Below are 19,309 nucleotides of genomic sequence, written 5' to 3' on the forward strand. Positions count from 1 at the left end.
GCGTCTTGTTTGCAAGAGACATTTCTACAGAGTAAATCAACAGTGTGTTCAGTGTTTGCGTGGTATATATCAGGCGAGAATTTCCAGAATTTTTACTTCATTTAGGAGAAGTTTTGGCAGATGGTACAAGACTGTAAAAACAGCGCAAAATTGTAGCAATATTCTTAATAATATTTATTTAAACAGATTCCTGACTGAACTGTACATCTAATGAATACAATTACTGTATCTCTCCCATTTCCACTGTTATGTTTTAATCAAGTGACGGTAACGGTAAGAGAAATCTGGAAGGGCTGACTGCTTTAGTCAGGACGGATCCTCTCAGACAGAACTGATTATGGTCATCCTAGAAAACACGTTAAATAATTTCTCCTGCTTTTTTTTTGTGGTGAGAATTTCAATGCTATATGGCAAAATTTATGTTGCACTTTGCTAAGTATGGTAGAATAGAGAAAGTGCTTCTGCTGTACAGAGTATACATTAGGTGTTTTTGATTGTTGTGGTATTGTAAGCTCAGCTGTGTGCCGTCATATCCAGATAGTGACTGAAGGGTCAGAGTGAATTTCTGTTTGTTGCTCATTCCGGATCATTGAAAACGACTCCTTATTTTGGTCAAAATAATTTATCTGGATTTTATCTACAAAATAAATGATTACACTGACTAAGAATTCTAACCTACATTGTAGAGACTGTATGGGTCCATCTTCATGGATATCAACTGAGTTTGGCCACATTGTCCGAAGAGCATTGCTAGGCCTGGAAGAGATGTTAAATTCAACAGCAGCTGATGTAGAAGATGTTAAATTGAACAGCAGCTGCTGCCTCCTTTATTCATTTCTGTGGATAAGAGGGGTCTTTTTAATCTAATGATATCTTTGGATTTGTTCCCAGTTCCACATTCACTGGAATCAGGAGTTTTTATTTCCTTCCTCTGTCTGAACAGCCTTCAGAGTTCTGTGTGAGCTCTTTGTTAAGTATGGTGCTCTTGGATATCAGTGATCTTTTCTAAGACTTTTGCAAGTATAACTCTTCAGCTGTCTCTTTTCTGTTGTCACTAGATGTGGAAACTATTAAGGACCTGTAATTTTTAGAGGAAAAAATATAAGGCATCTGAACGGACCCACAAAACAGATGACAGTCAATTTTTTTCATGTTATTTGATTCTGGCACTTTTGTGTTCTCATAGCCTATAAACAGATTGCATGCTCTTCCATGCTGTAGGCAATCTATTCAATATCTCTATCTTTTTCATTCTATAAACCAGGCATTTTTCAATCTCTTGGAAAGTGCATTCCTCTTGTGGCTTATCTGTACTTACAAACCTCATGACAGTAGATCAAATATTCATGAGTGAGAACTGGCTTTCTGCATTAGCTGTGAATCCTTATACTCGGTCCCTGCCGGGCAGATGAGTGGGCATCTACCAGCAATTTGCTGCGTTTGCCAGGATCACCTCTCAGGCCTTTTTTTCCTCCTTTAAGATGTTAGGTGGTTCTCAGACTGTAGGTACTATGTAGTCCCTTTACAGGTTAATTATGCATCTTTGTACTTATACACAGGAACTTACTTCAAGAAAACAGTACATGCATTTGAGCTAAAAACAGAGTGGGAAGTCAGAAACACATGTGCAGCTAGATCAGCGTTCAGTACTACAAAGTGTTGCATGGAGTTGAGGCACCTTCCCTGAATGCCACTATATGGATTCAATATGGTTTGGTCAAGTGCAACAACCACAAAAATCTAAAATAATCTTGCTTTCTCTTCAGAATTTATTGCTATGTAAAAAAGCAAGCTTCAGATTTAAACCCATCTCTGTAGACAAAATAGAAAAGAAAATGCAATCTTTCCAAATAACTAGCAAGATAAAAATTAAAACTGAACAATGAAATACAAGAATACATTATTTTATTGATTATGTGAAATTGAAAACGTAAACAGCCCATTTATTTACAAATCCATGAATCAAAAAATAATACTGAGATTTTTAAGAGCTTAGCTCATCTAGCTGTACGCAGTGGCTCTGCATATGCTGCTCTGCATGTTGGAGTACTGTGAGAGGGTACAGAGAAAGATTTCACAAGAACTATCCCTCTAAAAACTGTAAAGTTGGGTGTGGGTGTTTGCTGTACTGTAGAAACTTCCTTCTGTGACATTTATGTTCTGGGGAAGACTTATTGTTAGAAAATCCTAAAAAGTGTTAATGACAATTAGAACTAACAATGGCTGGTGTGTCAGCTTGTCGCTTCAAGTTGTTTGATTTCAGGACTGTAGAAACACAAAGGATAATCTCGCTTTTTTTCTTCCCATAATTTTTACATCTTTCCTGGGTTTTTCAGTTTGTCCCTGTCGCCCTCCTCCTGCCCCAGCAGTCTCTCACAATTGTATTACTGGTTCCTTAATTCTGCCTCGGACCTTAGATCTATCATCATTCTTAGCCTGTGTGCCTGTGAGCAGTACAGTGGATTACCCCACAGTGCTCTATAGCAAGGCTGTAGTATGATTAATATTTCCTTTGGTAGCCAAGCCAGTGTAATCTTTTCCTTAAATAGATTTGACTAAAAAAAAAGATCCCAGCAAAATACCCTACAGTTGTTTTTAACTTGGTGCGATACCAGAAAACAGCTTACTGTGTGGCCACAGAAGCAGTTATCTTGGAACAACTGAATGGATGGAGTTGGGGAAAGAACAGTAATGAGGACCAGCAGTAGCTGAAAATGTTCATCAGTCTGCTTTCAGCCAGGTTATCTACTGAACTGCAAAGGTGACCATTAGCCAGAACAGGTGCAGTCAACAGTTTTAAGTTCTGAGAATGATCTTTGTGTTGAGTTTTCAGCTCTGACATACCAGTTGCATTTATAACCTTCTGCAAGTCATCTACCTTCTATCATTTTAATCTGTAAAGTTGTAATAATGAGTTTTTCAATAGAGCATGGCTGTGGCAGTGCTTTTACCAGTGGAGATACTAATGTGAAGATACAAAGAAATGCCACAGAAAATAATGAGCACTAGATAGATTACAGAATGTAGCAGGTTGCATGGAGAGTCCCTGCGGGATGGTTAGTAGTATATTTTATTTAATGCTTTTGTCAGCTTTACTAATTTCTACCTCTCCCTGTCTTGACAGCTGGTTCCTGCTTTGCCTGTATCCCTTTGGAGGGGCCAGTTCAGAGGAGAAAAAAGAAAACTTTTTTTTTTTTTTTCCAGTCACATTACTTTTCAGCTGAATCAGTTACTTGACCTGGGTTACTATACAGCTGTTATTGCAAAACTGAAAGCAGCACAGAAACAGATACAGACACTGGGAGCAAGAGCTGCATATGCTGCTGCTGTTTCCAGAAAAGACATATCAAGAGCCATGCCTTCAGTGGCTGCTGAGTTTGACAGCCAGACCCTTGAGCTGCCTAAGGAAAAATTGTTCCTTAGAAAATCTGTTAAACTGTGCAGCAAGAGGAGAATAATTGCCTAAAGGATCTTCCCCTCCTTACTGCTTCTTGTGGCGTACTACTTTGATAATTTCTAGTACTCAGAACAACTACTTAAGTGACTTACAGAATCCGCTGATGAGTCCTGTGCATGATAATGTGATTGCAAAGAAGAGAAGTAAATATTAGCGAAGGAGTTATTTCTGAAAAGAATTTATCTAAAAATGTAAAATGTCTTTAAGTGAGTGATAAGGACTAGATCCATGTAGGATTATAATCAGGCAATTTGAATTCCTGTTTAAGTGAACTCTAGGTGATTGGCATGAAGAGGAAGTTAGATCGTCTGCTCTCAGGCAACGTGTAGCCTCTTTGGAAGCTTAAAATCAATTAACATAATAGTTTTAGAGCATATGACTGTATTATATGTATCTGCTTTGAAGAATATTTGATATATGCAAATTAAACTCCCTTGTTTATTCTCTTTACCCTTAAGTACTTTAAAATAAACTATTAAGAACATTTTTATTTCTTTTGGTGCCATACGATTCTTAATGTTGGTATTTCTATGCAGCTGAAATAACTGAAGTATGAACTTGTAAGTGTGGAGAAACTAACCACAGAGTTACAAATATGCCACGTATCTGTTCTTTCATCAAACTCCTTCTTCAGCAAGAGTTTTTTCCATGAATATCCTCAAGAGCAGAATCGTACCCTAATATGTTTTAACTTGCTTCTGTGCCTGCCACTGGCGCCAAATAAATTATGGTAAGATTGCCATAGACCTGCCAGTTTATTTTTATAATAATTGGTCTCTAAGTAGCTGTAAATAAGACTAATCAAGATGGAGATTTTTAATCATCTTTTCATCCTACAGTAGATTAAGCAGTATGTCCATATTAGACTTGATCATTATCCAAAAATATTTAATTTGTGGAGCACACATGACTGAATATTGAAACTGGGCCAAATATTGCAGTAATTACTGGTTAATCCTATGTTTTCTGGTTTGTCAGAGCTTCTCTAGAGACTGCAAATTCTGCTTGGCTTATTTAATCACTGTGCAGTTGTCTTTTACAAGACTAGTAATTTCTAAATTATTCTTGTGCTGTGTATATATCCAAACATTTACACTGCACTGTAATATTCAAATGGTGGACTGCATAGGCTAAAAAAATGAGGTGAAGATGTAAATAATTTGATATGCAGATGAATCTTCTGAAAAAAGTTACTAATCTTCTAACATTTTTAGAAACTTTTAAACTATTATATGTAAATATAACTCTGCATAGTTGTATTTTAATGTAACTTTTTACTATTCTTTGTAAAAATTTGCATTGAAATTAATGATCAGTATGTTGAAAGACCTTTGGAAACAATGAACCGTATATTGAACTTATTTACATTAAAAAAAATCAGCATACTCATACTGCTATTACTTGATGGCTGTATGTCAGGCTATAGCTGCAGTGCGATGCTTTGGAAGTTAATGGGTGGGTTGAGGAGAACAGAGATCTTATTGAATACTTGACACTTGTATAAAACTTCAGCTGAGAGTCCTAAAGAGGTATTTGCTTTTTTTTTTTTTTTTTTTTTCAAATTGCAGTCACATTTGTACAAATCGTAAGAGTAGTATAAATTTGGTTAGTAGTGATAAACTCAAGTAAATCTCAGTCACAGACTTCTTACATTCAAGTAATGTCCCTGCTGTCACCTCCCTGGAAAAAAAAAGTCAGCAGAATATGCTGCCTTCAAATGACTATTTGTGATTAGCAGGTATGCTCTGTTGGAGCATACCTCCAACATTTACAGTTAATGATGTAGAATCACTGTTTACATTTCTTTTCACTGTAATGTAATTTTGCAGTGTATTTTGTGTTTTCCTAAAAAAAAAAAACCCACAAAGTTAACTCTAAGTATATCAGTCTGAAGAAATTAAATGGCTAGCATCCACAAATAGATCAAATCAATACTCCGTTTTAGTTATGTGGCATCTTATTTCTTACAGATATTTTGGAGCTCAAACACCTTCCATAGAAAGTAGCACCTTTTCTTTTGGTATTTTCAGTATTAATGAGCCCGTGTTAAAACAGTGGGTCTGCTTGAGTGAATACCTCTGCCCACATGTGATCATGCTAATACAACTTTTTAGAAGTAATAAATTCGTTACAAATTAAAAGCTAAAAAATATCCAAAATCCTAAATGAAAGTGACTGGAGATAGTCACTTGCTTTGTCAAATCCCCTTTATTTAGAGAGTTGCTCAGGCTCCAGTCAGGAGGCAGTGATGTCTATAGCAGAGCTCTTGCTGTGCTTTTTCTTTCTCTCCATATCAAATAGGTTCTGTAAAAAAACAGAAGAGTGGTTTAGAACGTCTTTATTTGAAGAGCCGTTACAAGTCAGATTGTAAACTTTTGATTTGCCAGTATGATATGCAGAACCAGTAAGTTGCAGCTCTTCCTGTTATCAGGAGGGACCATTTGTTCTTGGTTTTGTATGCAGTCAGATATCTGCTTTGTGGTGCTGAAATTTTCTGGCTTTCAACACATGACAATCTGGTGTTGACAAGTACTATTTTAGAACATATCTGCTTCTTTCCAGGCAATAAGTAAGCTGACAACTAGGAAGCTGCGAGAGATTATTTTAGAGATAAAGGTCCTTGGCTTGTTTCTGAGATAACTTCAGTAGTGCAGCATGTAAAGCGCATTGTGTAAAAATCCTGGAGAATATATCTCTATGAGAACTTTCATTGATGACTAGACTTAGTATCATCTGCTTAAAGATGATACTTAGAGGTATCTGTGCATGTGCAAGGGGTAGTGGTTTTAAAATAGAAGGAGGTAGATTTAGGCTAGATATAAGGAAGACATTTTTTACAATGAGAGTGGTGAAGCAGTGGCACATGTTGCCCAGAGAGGTGGTGGATGCCCCGTCCCTGGAAACATTCAAGGCCAGGTTGGATGGGGCTCTGAGCAACCTGATCTGGTTGGAGATGTTCCTGCTTCTTGCAGGGGGGATAGACTGGATGACGTTTAAAGGTCCCTTCCAACCCAAAATATTCTATAATTCAATGATTCTATGTGTATGGGTGTTTGTGTTTTTAAATATAGTTATTTCTGAAACTTCAAACCAAATATTGGAATACTGAATTGTTTCTTGGCTAGACAATTTATTTTATTTTGGGTAACTACTTCTGCCTTTTTTCAGTTGTGAGCAACCCCCCCTCCCCCCCCGATGTCCATGACCTTTCAGAGATGACAGAGATAGGCCTTGCAAGAGCACTGAACTGTTTGCTCAGCACCCTTAGACCTCTTGGGTCCCATGGATTTGTATGGGTGAAGTTCTTTCAAGCATTTCTGAATGTGTCAGCTGTTTCTTTAAGAGAGCCATACCTAACAATTACGTGTATTTCTAGGTCTCAGTACATGTTGTTCTTTCCATTGAGAGGTGGTTGACATTTTACAGTTTAAGTAATTTTTCTTCCTTTCAAAATACCATGATAAATCACCTTCCAGGTCAATGTAATGTTTGTTTAGTTGAAATTCACTTCAATTACATCACTTCCTCTATGGAATCTTTCTGGAATTAATGGTCATGATAAGAAAATCATGTAATGGTTTCCCTGTATTCTGCTGGTATTTTTTTGTAATATTTTAAGAAATGCTAACAGCACTACAGTAAATTTGAGTAAGGAATCCACATATTGAGAAAATGTTGTGATGGGGCATTAGGTATTTATATGAGAGATCTTTTTTTGCTATTTATATGTCTTCTTTCTGTTACCTCATCCAGAAGGCTGATACAGTCTTCTGGTGAAGATCACTCAGATGTCTTCTCCTTCCTACTATATATCCAGGCCTCTCTTCTTTCTAGTTTTTGATGACACACCTTCTAGCTCTAAAAGTTATGGAAGGCTACCATGCTGCCAAGTTTCAATATTTACTTACTGTGAAATGGTTGGTGTTAGTAGATGCACCCATCTAGTTGTATTAGTGCTTCTGCTTTCCAGCAAGAAGAGCTGGGTCTTTTTGACTTACCAGTTATATGGATGAGAAAACTGTTTGTATAGGCAGGCAGTGTGACTCATTTGGGCTGTGTTATTTGCTTATTCTCTTGCAACAGCTCTCTTGGGTAAAAAAGTGCTCCCGCAGATGGTGCCAGTCCTTGCTGGGAAAGGCATTGAACAGTTCTTCTTTATAGCTAAGACTAATGTTGACTGTGCTAGACCTTTTCCTTTACTCTACCAAAATGGTTTTCAGATAAAACATTAGTGGAAGCTGGCAGTAAAGCAGAGAACTGTATGTGTGGACATTCAGTTATTCCTTGTTGTGTGCATTCTGCTGCAGTAGTCTATCGTGAATTGCAGCTGCCACATACCAACTAACTTGGCTGAGGCTTCTTTGAAATTTCTTTTCTTTTCAAATCTTGACTAACTTGGCTAGCATTGTGTTACCTGTAATCTTGTAACTTTACTTTTTTAATCCTTTTACAGATCTACAGTAAACATGTTAATAAGTTTTCTGGATTTTTTTTTGTTTGACTTTGTTGACTCTCATTATGTAGACCTGGAGACAGTTCATAGCTATCTATTTTAATTGGTTTTCCGACATACATTTAAAAAAGGATAAAGAGAAAATACATATGCCGGTATATATCCCGGAATAAGAAATAGACAAGTATACTGCATTTAAACTTGTTAGACTTTTAAAATTGCTCATTCGTAGAGCTTTTCTTAAAAAAATACAATTCGAGGCGTGTTGATATTTATTGCACTTGATCTGACACTCAGTATGTTTTAACAGTGTAAGAGCTCATAAATGCTAAAAGGATGTAATATAGTGCTCTCTATTGTAGGTTCTTACAGTTTATGTCTGGTGGTTGTTGATTCTCTCTATGAGCAGATTCAGCACACTTAAGTTGGCAGAAGGCTCACCCAGTCACAAACATGAAAAGTTTTTTTCCAAGTTAATGGTTTTTTAATAAGCTCATGAACATGTTTGCCAGAGTCAGAGAGGGGTAGATCAGCACAACTGTGGGGAAGGACAGGATGAATAAGAAAGCTTTCTCCTACATAGTGTCACTACACTATTATATTTGGCTCAACTGTTGATGAAATCTTAGTTTCAGCTTGCACGGAGTTGAACTTAGAAACTGTTCTGAGCTTGATTTGGCATTAAATTGAGCCTGAAAGCTAGAGCTGATATCACCTTCAGTGAATAATGAAGATTTGACACCTTTTTGATGCAGCTCTGTAAAATGTAAAAATTCTTCACAAGTGTTTGTTATTATTTTGTTCTCTTTTTAGAAAGTTTTCACAGTCTACTAGAGTAATAATTCTTTGTGTTTTTGTTCTTTGTTTTCTCCAGTCGAGGCCTCTTGCCCTGCAGGACATTTTGTGAGGCGGCAAAAGAAGGCTGTGAACCAGTCCTGGGTATGGTAAATGCTTCTTGGCCAGAATTCCTGAAGTGCTCTCAATTCCAAAACAAAACTGAAAATGACACCACTACAAGGGTATGCTTCTCACCACACCAAGAAAAAGGAAAGCAGTGTATGTTTCCATTCTTAACGATTGCACTATGTTCACGAGTTCCTATTTAATAATGTGTTTTCATGTTGTGTAGGAAAAGCTCTGGGATGAAATTATTATTTCTGATTCTGTTATTATATTCTTTCACATTTCTGTGATAAAGTCTGGTTGTCAATTGGTTATAGTTTTGCTGTGCTTTAGTTGTTTAGGCTGAATTTTTTTTTCAGGCTTGTATTGATTTGAGGTTTTTTATTTTGCATCAAAAATTCTGAGCTTTTTCAAGGACAGAAGGTGTAAGAAAAGTAATACGCCCTTTATAAAAGTTCTGCTGACTTTTTCTTTGCTAAGCTCTAGTAAATATAGGATTGTTTTTTGGAGTAGGAACCTGATACACAGACCAAATTTCAAGTGTATCTCATTTTTCCTTGCTGCAAAAATGAGCCCAGAACTGATTGAGAGGTAAACTTCTCAAAAATCGTAGTTTGTGTACATCTACTCATAGAATCATACAATCATTCAGGTTGGATAAGACCCTTGAGATCATCGAGTCCAACCCTTAACCTGACACTGCCAAGTCCACAACTAAATTGTGTCCCTAAGCACCATATTTACATATCTTTTAAATACATACATTTAAAATCTGCAGGGATATGGTGACTCCGTCACTTCCACGGGCAGCCTGTTCCAATGCTTGACAACCCTTTCGGTGAAGAAATTTTTTCTAATATCCAATCTAAACATCCCCTGGTGCAATTTGAAGCTGTTTCCTCTTATCCTATCAGTTGCTACTAGGAAGAAGAGACCAACACCCACCTCGCTATGACCTCCTTTCAGGTAGTTGTAGAGAGCGTCAAGGTCTCCCCTCAGCCTCTGTTTCTCCAGACTAAAAAACTCCAGTTCCTTCAGCCACTTCTCGTAAGGCCTGTTCTCTAGAGCCTTCACCAGTTTCATTGCTCTTCTTTGGACGCTCTCCAGCACCTCAACGTCTTTCTTGTAGTGAGGGGCCCAAAACTGAACACAGTGTTCGAGGTGTGGCCTCACCAGTACAGGGGGACAATCACTCCCCTACTCCTGCTGACCACACTGGTCCTCATACAAGCCATGATGCTGGTGGCCTTCTTGGCCACCTGAGCACACTGCTGGCTCATATTCAGCTGGGTGTCAACCAGCACCCTCAGGTCCTTTTCTGCCAGGCAGCTCTCCAGCCACTCCCTAAATACAAGGCATTTCCATCTCCTCAGAGTTGCTGCTCTGTTCTCTAGATTCAAATCGAGGTGAGATCAGGCCTAAGAGCAGCAAGCCTGACTCATTTTCTTATTGACACCATTGCTGGAGTTCTCTTGCTGGCACCTGAGACTTTACTGTTGATATGCATTGTCCCATGAGCCTAAGTGATAGAGGCTTGTATGGTCCATCTGTGGACTCTAGCTTTGTTAATGACTTCTGGGTGACGATAAACAGGCAGAAATGGTATGATGAAAATTGTTTTTCAGTTTTGTTCAAAAACCATAAGAAGTTATACACTCAAAAGAGTGTATAACTTAAAAGATTAGTGAGGTTATACAGTGTATCTTTGAATGTTAGTTAATGCTACAATTAAGATTGTGGGTGTGTCCTGGGTTACCTCCTTGCACTTTCTGAATATTCATAATATGTGTAACGATATGCATGATATCTTCTCCCATTATGTGTGATATGCATGATAATATGCATGATATGCCACAGAGGGCTGGAGCACCTCTCCTGTGAGGACAGGCTGAGAGAGATGGGACTCTTCAGGCCGGAGAAGAGAAGGCTCTGGGGAGACCTTATAGCAGCCTTCCAGTACCTAAAGGGGGCCTACAGGAAAGACAGGGAGAAACTCTTCAGTAGAGCCTGTTGCAATAGGACGAAGGGTAATGGTTTTAAAATAGCAGGAGGTAGATTTAGATTAGATATTAGGAAAAAAATTTTTACACTGAAGGTGGTGGAACACTGGAACAGATTGCTCAGAGAGCTGGTGGATGCCCCATCCCTGGAAACATTCAAGGCCAGGTTGGATGGGGCTCTGAGCCGCCTGATCTGGTTGGAGATGTCCCTGCTCCTTGCAGGGTGGTTGGGCTAGATGACTTTCCATAACTGTTGGAAGGGACCTAACTATTCTATGGTTCTATAAAACCTTAAATTATTGGACCAAGTCTTTTTAGCCGTTGGAGTCTCTCAATTTTCTGCACCATGAAGTAAAGGAGGCTGTTGTCCATACCCACCTTCACCTGTGGGAACATTTGTAATGGCTGAGTTGGGGAAATATACAGAAAGGGATTGTGTCTTTGTCTTGTTTAAGGCAGTTGAATGCTTTCTGGGAAAACTGAGCACTATCCACAAGTCTTTTGTAGGGTTCCTATGGGAAAATTGCTGAAGTGAAAGCCACCGGGAACTGTGTTCTAACCATATGATTTAAATATATGCTAAATATGCTGCAAAATAAGGTCTAATGGATCTATCCAAGTGGAACCATAAGCAAGCAATTATAAAAATGCATTTTTTTTTCCATGCTTCAACTTCCCTTTGTAAAATGGGAATAAACCTCTCCTTTTAGCTCACAGGGATGTTGTAACCATATGTGTGTTGATGCATTTGGTGTCATAGTGACGGACATTACAGGAATTAGCAGTACAAAAATTTTGTCTTCGTATTAGGTTCAAATAACAAATTACACTACAGAGGCTGTAGCGTAAATATGTAAGTATGTTAAGGGGTTGTACATTGAACAATAAGAGTAACTAGCAACGAGCAATGAGTCACTAGCATATCATTAACTGAGCACACTCATACTGGGCACAGAATGAGGTATAATTCTGAAAAAGCAACAGGATGTTAGAGACCTGGGTTTCATGGATGTGTGGTACACAGACTGAATACAAGGTATGAAATAGATATACCTGTTAAATTTTGACAAATGATAGCTGACTAAAGTATTCAAAAGCCCCACCAAATCTAGATAGCTGAACTTTTAGATCAAGTCAGAACAGTTTGCTAACTTCTGAAACTTTCAAGTATCAGAGTATCTTCTGGCTAAAAATCTGTATCTAATACTGCTAGAGAACAAATTTGTAAGAATAGTGCCTGGCTGATGATTCTTCCATAATCTGTGTGGCAGTATCCATCTGGTAGTGAGCTGCATATGTTTCAGAGAAGTACACAATGGAAGCTCGGTATTGCTCACTAAGGGAAAATATCTGGAGGCAGTTGTGAGATTCACTGCCCCTGTCTGGCAGTCTGCTTATTGCCAGTTCTGACATCCTGTTGTATAAAACAAAAGGCATTTTAAATCCATTTTTTTCATGAGCTACTTTGCATCATACTTCGATATAAATAGTTTCAGTGTAGAATGATAGACTACAGAGAATATTTTGACTTTTTATGTTTAAAAGAATGGTTCTAATGTGATTCCTCTATGACTGAAAAAGGTCAGAGCGCAGGTTCACTAGGCTATTTCTCCTACAGTAAGAAGTTGTGCTGTAGTTGAAAATTTCTTTCTGCAGTTTGTATGTTTGAAAGAATTTACTTCTCTGAAGACAGTGTTCACTGTTCCAATCCCTTTTCACTTAGTGCTCAGCCCAAAGCGCTCTTCACGCTCTTCTCAGGGCTCAGTTCCTGGAAATTCCAAGAGTGTGTCTTTGGCGTATGACTGCTTATGTCTCAGCTTCATGGTTTCTTTTGGGGACTAATGCCTTCAGATTACATGCGGTGAAACCCTCCCTGACCACATATGCCTTGCATATAATTTTTTTTTTGTGTGATAGTGTAATTCTCTTTTGGGGCTTTAGTTATTTCTTGTATTTATCAAAAACAAGGTCTGGATATTATACTTGCTTTTTCTAGCACAGTATCACCCAATCAAAAAAATTTTTTTTTGTGAGTAATCTTGTGTGATTGTGACTAAACAGTCTATGTCCTTCATGTTTTCTGAATTGAAAACTATCACCCCTCCATTAAATCCTTGAACCTCACGCCTTTCAAAGCTCTGTTAGAAAATGTATGCTTGACTGATCTTCTAGTTAGAATCCAGAGCATTTATCCTGGGGACAACTACCAGCTTTCCTGAAAAAAATGTGTATTAGTTAGAATTGGGATTATCTACTGGATATGTACTTGTTCATATGTCACTGCTGATATTTATCTCTTTGTCTTGATTTTTCCTCCACAGGCATTACAAATTAAGTGCATGTTACCACTATAGAGAAACTATTATGATATACATTCCTGATGTAACCACAGAAGTACTGAATGTACTGGAAAATCTGAGCCATGTGCCATTATAGTAAAACCATCCAAGTGTACAAAATGAGTCACAGAGAAAAAGGTGCGGTTCTGTAGACAGGACTGCGTAGGTCAGGTTCATATCCTTTCACACAAGTGACAAGTCAATACTCAGTAGGTGAGAAAATCAGCTACTCTGAAAATTGTTTTACAAATCCAGCCATTGAGATTTAAGATAGATGGTTGATTGGTTTCACAACTCTAATGAGCAGTGAGCATGTAAGAGAGTGAGGGGGAAGCATCATCAATCATTCATTCCACATGAATCCAATAATGCATTCTTGGAGGGGGGAGAAAACTTCCTGGGGGCTGCTGTACATATCCCTACTCACAGAAGTACTCCAGATCTGTTTTTCTTTCTTTCAACTGTCATTGCGTTTTTCTGTTATTTTATTTCCTTTAACCAGGCAACATAATGCTGTTAAAACTGTGGAGAAAAAAAACACAGTAGCTTCAGTGAGAAGTAAAGCAACACAATGAGCTGACTTAGAGTAATGTGGAGCTCTCACAAGAGCCCTGAAATTATTTTTCAGTTAATTTTTATGGTAAAATGCTTTCAAAAGCAGCAGTGAATATGATGCTTCTGCTCTTTATACAGCAAAACTGTTAAAGCGACAGTATGGAACTGTCAGACAATGTTCACTTTTCTGTTATTGCTAAAGAGGCATTATGGGTGTCTGTTTCTGTTAAGAAATGATGCACAAGAGGCCTGAACTGCACTTCATAGCCATGAGATTGGTAATAAATACTACTATTTAAGTTATATAAAAGACATGATCCATTAAAGTTTAAATATAGAATATAAATTCTATTGCATTCCTATGTTGCATATTGTTTATACTGTTTATTCTTAAAGGTACAAAAAAGTATATGACAAAAACCAGTGAGACCTTTTGTCCAGTGAGAAACTGTTTATAAATAGCTATCGATTGTGCCAAATTATGGAAATAATTTTCATATCATTAATTCCAAGAACAAATTGACTTTTCTTTGTAGATTTTATTTCTCCACAGAACTTTTTTTGCAATGTTTCAAGTTGTGAAAGTTAAATATATGAAAGTACTTTTTTTTTTTTCAGATACCTTTTATTGCAAATCCTCCTGTGATCACAATTTCATTCCTATTGGAGGGAATATTACGGATTTTAGTGCTGACTCAGATTTAGGGGAGACATTAACTTACTTTTTTTTCCTTTATATTAATTTCTTTAAAAATATTGCTCTTTTTTGTTTGTTTGTTTTTATGAACAATGTAAGATAAGGACTTTACATATAGTGGTTTCTGGGTATTCTAATAATTCCTGTATACTACGAATGCATATGACTTCCTACTAGTATTTAAACTTTAAAAATGTAAAAAGGAATGAATGAAAAAAAAAGGAATCGTGAAAAGGAATCAAAGTAAGTAAGTATGTGTATAAGTAACACATGACATTATAAGCAGCATTAAATTGTAAGTAACACAGAACTTTTCTGTTCTGTAAGACAAATCTTTGTGAACTTTTTACTCACTGATTATTGCAGCAATTTTTTCAGTTGGATACAGTCTTTTAATTGTGTTTTTTTCTGTTTAGAAAAGTTGTAGTAGTTGGTGAGTGGGAAAACCATTGTTAATAACTCAGATAATCTCCCTTCTTGGCAAAACCATGACATTAATTATTGTCCATGTTGATAAATGCCCTGCAATATTGAAGGGTGAAAGGGCTAAATGCATGTATAGTTGGAGTGAGCTCTTTCAGCTGTTTGAAGATGCCACCAGAGGAGCTCTTAGCCTGTTTTAAGCTGGATAATTATAGAATCATAGAACAATTAGGGTTGGAAGGGACCTTTAAAAGTCATCTAGCCCAACCCCCCTGCAAGGAGCAGAGAGATCTTCAACCAGATCAGGTTGCTCAGAGCCCCGTCCAGCCTGGCCTTGAATGTTTCCAGGGATGGGGCATCCACCACCTCTCTGGGCAACCTGCTCCAGTATTTCAATAACCTCATTTAAAAAAAAAAAAAATATTTTCTTATGTCCAATCTGAATCTACCTCCTTCTGTTTTAAAACCATTACCCTTGACCTATCACAACAGGCCCTGCTAAAGAATTTCTCCCTGTCTTTCCTATAAGCCTCCTTTAGGTATTGGAAGGCCACTATAAGGTCTCCCTAGGGCCTCCTCTTCTCCAGGCTGAACAGCCCCACGTCTCTCAGCCTGTCCTCATAGGAGAGGTGCTCCAGTTCTCTCATCATCTTTGTGGCCCTCGTCTGGACTCCCTTTCAACAGGTCCATGTCTTTCCTGTGCTGAGGGCTCCAGAGCTGGACGCAGTACTGCAGGTGGGGTCTCACCAGAGCAGAGCAGAGGGGTGGAATCACCTCTCTTGACCTGCTGGCCATGCTTCTTTTGATGCAGCCCGGGATGTGGTTGGCCTTCTGGGCCACAAGCACACACTGCTGACTCAGGTTTAGCTTCTTGTCCACTAGTATCTCCAAGTCCTTCTCTTGAGGACTGCTCACAATCCATTCTCTGCCCAGTCTGTATTTGTGCCTGGGATTGCCCCCACCCATGTGCAGGACCTTGCACTTGGCCATTTTGAACTTCATGAGGTTTGCACGAGCACACCTCTCCAGCCTGTCAAGATCCCTCTGGATTGTATCCCTTCCATCCAGTGTGTTGACCGCAACACATAGCTTGGTGTTGTTGGCGAACTTGCTGAGGGTGCACTCTATCCCACACTATCCATGTCGCCGACAAAGATGTTAAATAGGACTGGGCCCAATACTGACTCCTGGGGAACACCACTTGTCACCAGTCTCCACTTGGAGATCGAGCCGTTGACTGCAACTCTTTGAGTGCGGCTATCCAGCCAATTCCTTATTCACTGAGTGATCCATCCATCAAATCTGTGTCTCTCCAGTTTAGAGACCAGGATGTTAGGTGGGACAGTGTCAAATGCTTTGGACCAGTCCGGGTAGATTATGTCAGTTGGTCATCCCTTATCCACCAGTGCTGTAACCCTGTCATAGAAGCATTTAATTGGAGCATTACATTAAGAATATTACCAATAGTCATTAACTGTTAATGTATAACACTTTAAGGTCCTATAAAACCAAATAGTTAATAGATATATTAACACCACAACTATGGACTTGAGCATTGCCTTTACCAAGTTTTTTTTGCAGTAACTCAGCTGAGTTCTACTTCTACTGACTGTCATTGTACGTTACTTTGTCCTGCATAAACTGCTATAGTGCAAACAATACAGAAAATACTCAAGAGAATTAATATAATGTATACAAGGAAGCTATTAATTTCCTTAACCAAATATGCTTAACTAATGCAGATTTTGGTTTCTTTTATTCCAAGTATAAAACACAAATAAAAAATGTTCTGATACAATTTTTTTTTCCACGGTGCCTAGACAGTTGTCTTTGAGGAATACCTTTGAGCAGAGATTCAAAGGCAGTATCTGGTTACAACCAGGTATTTATTTTTCTGTTGTTTTTCTGGAGCTAATTTTACACAACCAGTACAGAATTTATTTGAGAAAAAGCTTTTAAAATCAGGAAGACATGATCTTTCTTTTGTGCCCTTGCATCCACTTAATGCAGTGAAAAGACGAGAGAGATGATCTCTGTATGTAATACTCTGTATGCATGACGTTGATACTGACCAGCTGCAAAACCAGCAATAGTAAAATAATTTTTTGAGTGAGACAAAATGTTTTTCAGCATTGTGGTAGTGTTTCATTAGAGGAAACATTCACAGTTGAAAAAACTTTTTCCCTCAAGGACTCATTTTTTATTTCTATTGACTCCATGTTATATTTGATTATGCCTTTTGATTTTGTTTTGTTCTCCCATTCTGCCTCCCCCACCGTTTATCGCTGCCTGCCTTCCTGTTCTTTGCCTGTTTCTTTCCAACTTGGAATATCGTATGCAGCCTTTTTAGGCCACTTCACTTGAGTGGAAGAGAAAGGTATTTTCTGTTCTTTCTCCCACAGGGTTTTGCATCCTAAGGAAAAAGAGAAATGGACAATTTCCTGGGGGAAGGAGTTGCAAACTTTCCTAATTCTGTGATCGTGATCCTAGTATCAAAACTTTCTAGAACTGACAGCTACAAGATGCATACACTGTACCACAGGGTACATAGGGTATAGGGAGCAGGTGATGAAAATTAGCAGGCAAGAGAATACAAGGATTCCTCTGTGTCCCACTGCGCTATTGTGACTGTATTGAGTTAGATGAAGAGTCCGTCAATCTTGTAATGCTGACTCCAAAGTCTGCCAAAATCAAATGATCAGAGAAGAATAGGAGAATGAGACAAGACTATGTAGCAGTACTTTTCCAAAATACTCCTGCCTTTTCCATCTGTTTGAGATTCAAAGACTTTTCTGTAATTTGTGACCCACCATAAATTTTTCTTCTATCGATGTGTCCCTTTGTTTCGTGGATCTATGCACATTTTAGCATCCATGGAATCCTATTGCAAAGTGTTACAGCTTATCTATGTATTTTATGAAGAGTACCACCTTTTGTTTGTTTTAAAGGCAATTTTATTTGTTACCTTCTAGTTCTTTCATAGCATTAGACAGTGAGTGTTGTCCCCTCTTCGCTTAAAAAAAAAAAAAAAGCAGCACTTTTCATGGTCATTTTCACAGATAAACAGTGCTTTACCTGTTGCTATACCTTAAAATGCAACCAGATGTCAATCTTGAGGATGGTAGAATAATATGTTTGTTTCAGTCTCTGCTATCTGCAGCTTTCCAGGGGCCTGCCCACATAATCTTCTATAGATGGCGTTCCAGTAATCTATCTGGGATGTACAGCTCCTCAGAGACATGTTTGATAGTCCACCAGACACAGGTAAAATAAAGCACTTTTCCCCACCAGTGGTGCTAGGAAGCTTTTTGAGATTGTGAACCTTTCTGGGAAAGGTCTAAAACAAGCAAGCTTCTTTATCAGTAACAATTGCTTCCATTTTCTTTGGGTTCCTTTTACCTAGCATTGTTTCTTCTTCAGGAGTTTGAGTGTGTGAATCTTTGCATTATTATATTAATGAATGTGTGAATTATTGACAAGGTTATCAATAATTAACATTTACCAACACATTCCTTTATAATAACACTTTTACAATTTTTAATAATTTTGACAAATTTGAGTGGAATGATCCATAGTATTTTTACTTTAGACATCTATGTCAGGCTTTATTTCTTCTTCTGCTGCTGCTTTTTTTTTCAAATAAAAATGTCCCAATATTTCTGAGTTTGCAACTGTTTGCTTGTGTTCAAGAAAGTCTTCTAAATGGCTGCACATCTAAGTCCTCTAGGTTTCAGGTCAAATATTGAAATTCAGCATTCACCAAAAGTATTGGCTCTGAGCAACTCGATCTGGCTCTGAGCAACCTGATCTAGTTGAAGATGTCCCTGCTTCTTGCAGGGGGTTGGACTAGATGGCCTTTAAAGGTCCCTTTCAACCCTAACTATTCTATGATTCTATGATTTGTTTTATAGCATAAGACAAGACTTTTATAACTTCCATTAAAATCCGATCTTTTGAGATATGATCGAATTAACCTTCTGAAAATTTCCTGCTCAAGCTTGGTAGAAAGCAGAAATTACATTCACTGGAGGTACTGTTCACAGTCTGTGTGCTCTCCTTGCCTTGAACACTGCAGTGACTGGACCAAACATATCCAGTCATCACATATTAAAAGACTGCAAGAGGTGAGATTAATTTTTCTTAAAATTCCTTCTGATTGCTGCTAGGTGCTAAAACTGAGAGAAGAAAAACTGATTTTGTTCTTTTTGTTTGCATATAACATACAAGATAAATAGGAAGATGCTCACTTTAAGTAAAAAGAAATGGAGAAGTGAGTTGAGATGGAAATCAGAATGGATAGGAGCAGAATAGGACAGAGATGTTTTAGGAAAGGAGATTCAGAGTGATTTCTAAGTGCTTGAACACACTTTTGTTCACAGCCTGGAAATTAATATGGGACTCCAGAATCTTTGCTCTTCTGATCTGTAGGATCAGATATGGTCAGATAAATATCCTTTCTGGTTTTTACCTTTGTTCTCCTAG

General features: G+C 38.0%; 1 protein-coding gene across 1 annotated transcript in view; it reads left to right on the plus strand.

Moving 5' to 3' along the window:
* The window catches only part of CORIN (corin, serine peptidase), a 156,627-nt gene that overhangs the window by 66,103 nt on the left and 71,215 nt on the right, over nt 1-19,309 (plus strand). The window contains exon 5 of the mRNA XM_086747497.1: nt 8,785-8,966. Coding sequence (XP_086603623.1) covers nt 8,785-8,966 — 182 coding nt within the window. The remainder of the gene's footprint in view (nt 1-8,784; nt 8,967-19,309) is intronic.

This window comes from Chlamydotis macqueenii, chromosome 4, assembly GCF_036417535.1.
Source record: "Chlamydotis macqueenii isolate bChlMac1 chromosome 4, bChlMac1.mat, whole genome shotgun sequence".
Classification (NCBI taxonomy): Eukaryota; Metazoa; Chordata; class Aves; order Otidiformes; family Otididae; genus Chlamydotis; species Chlamydotis macqueenii.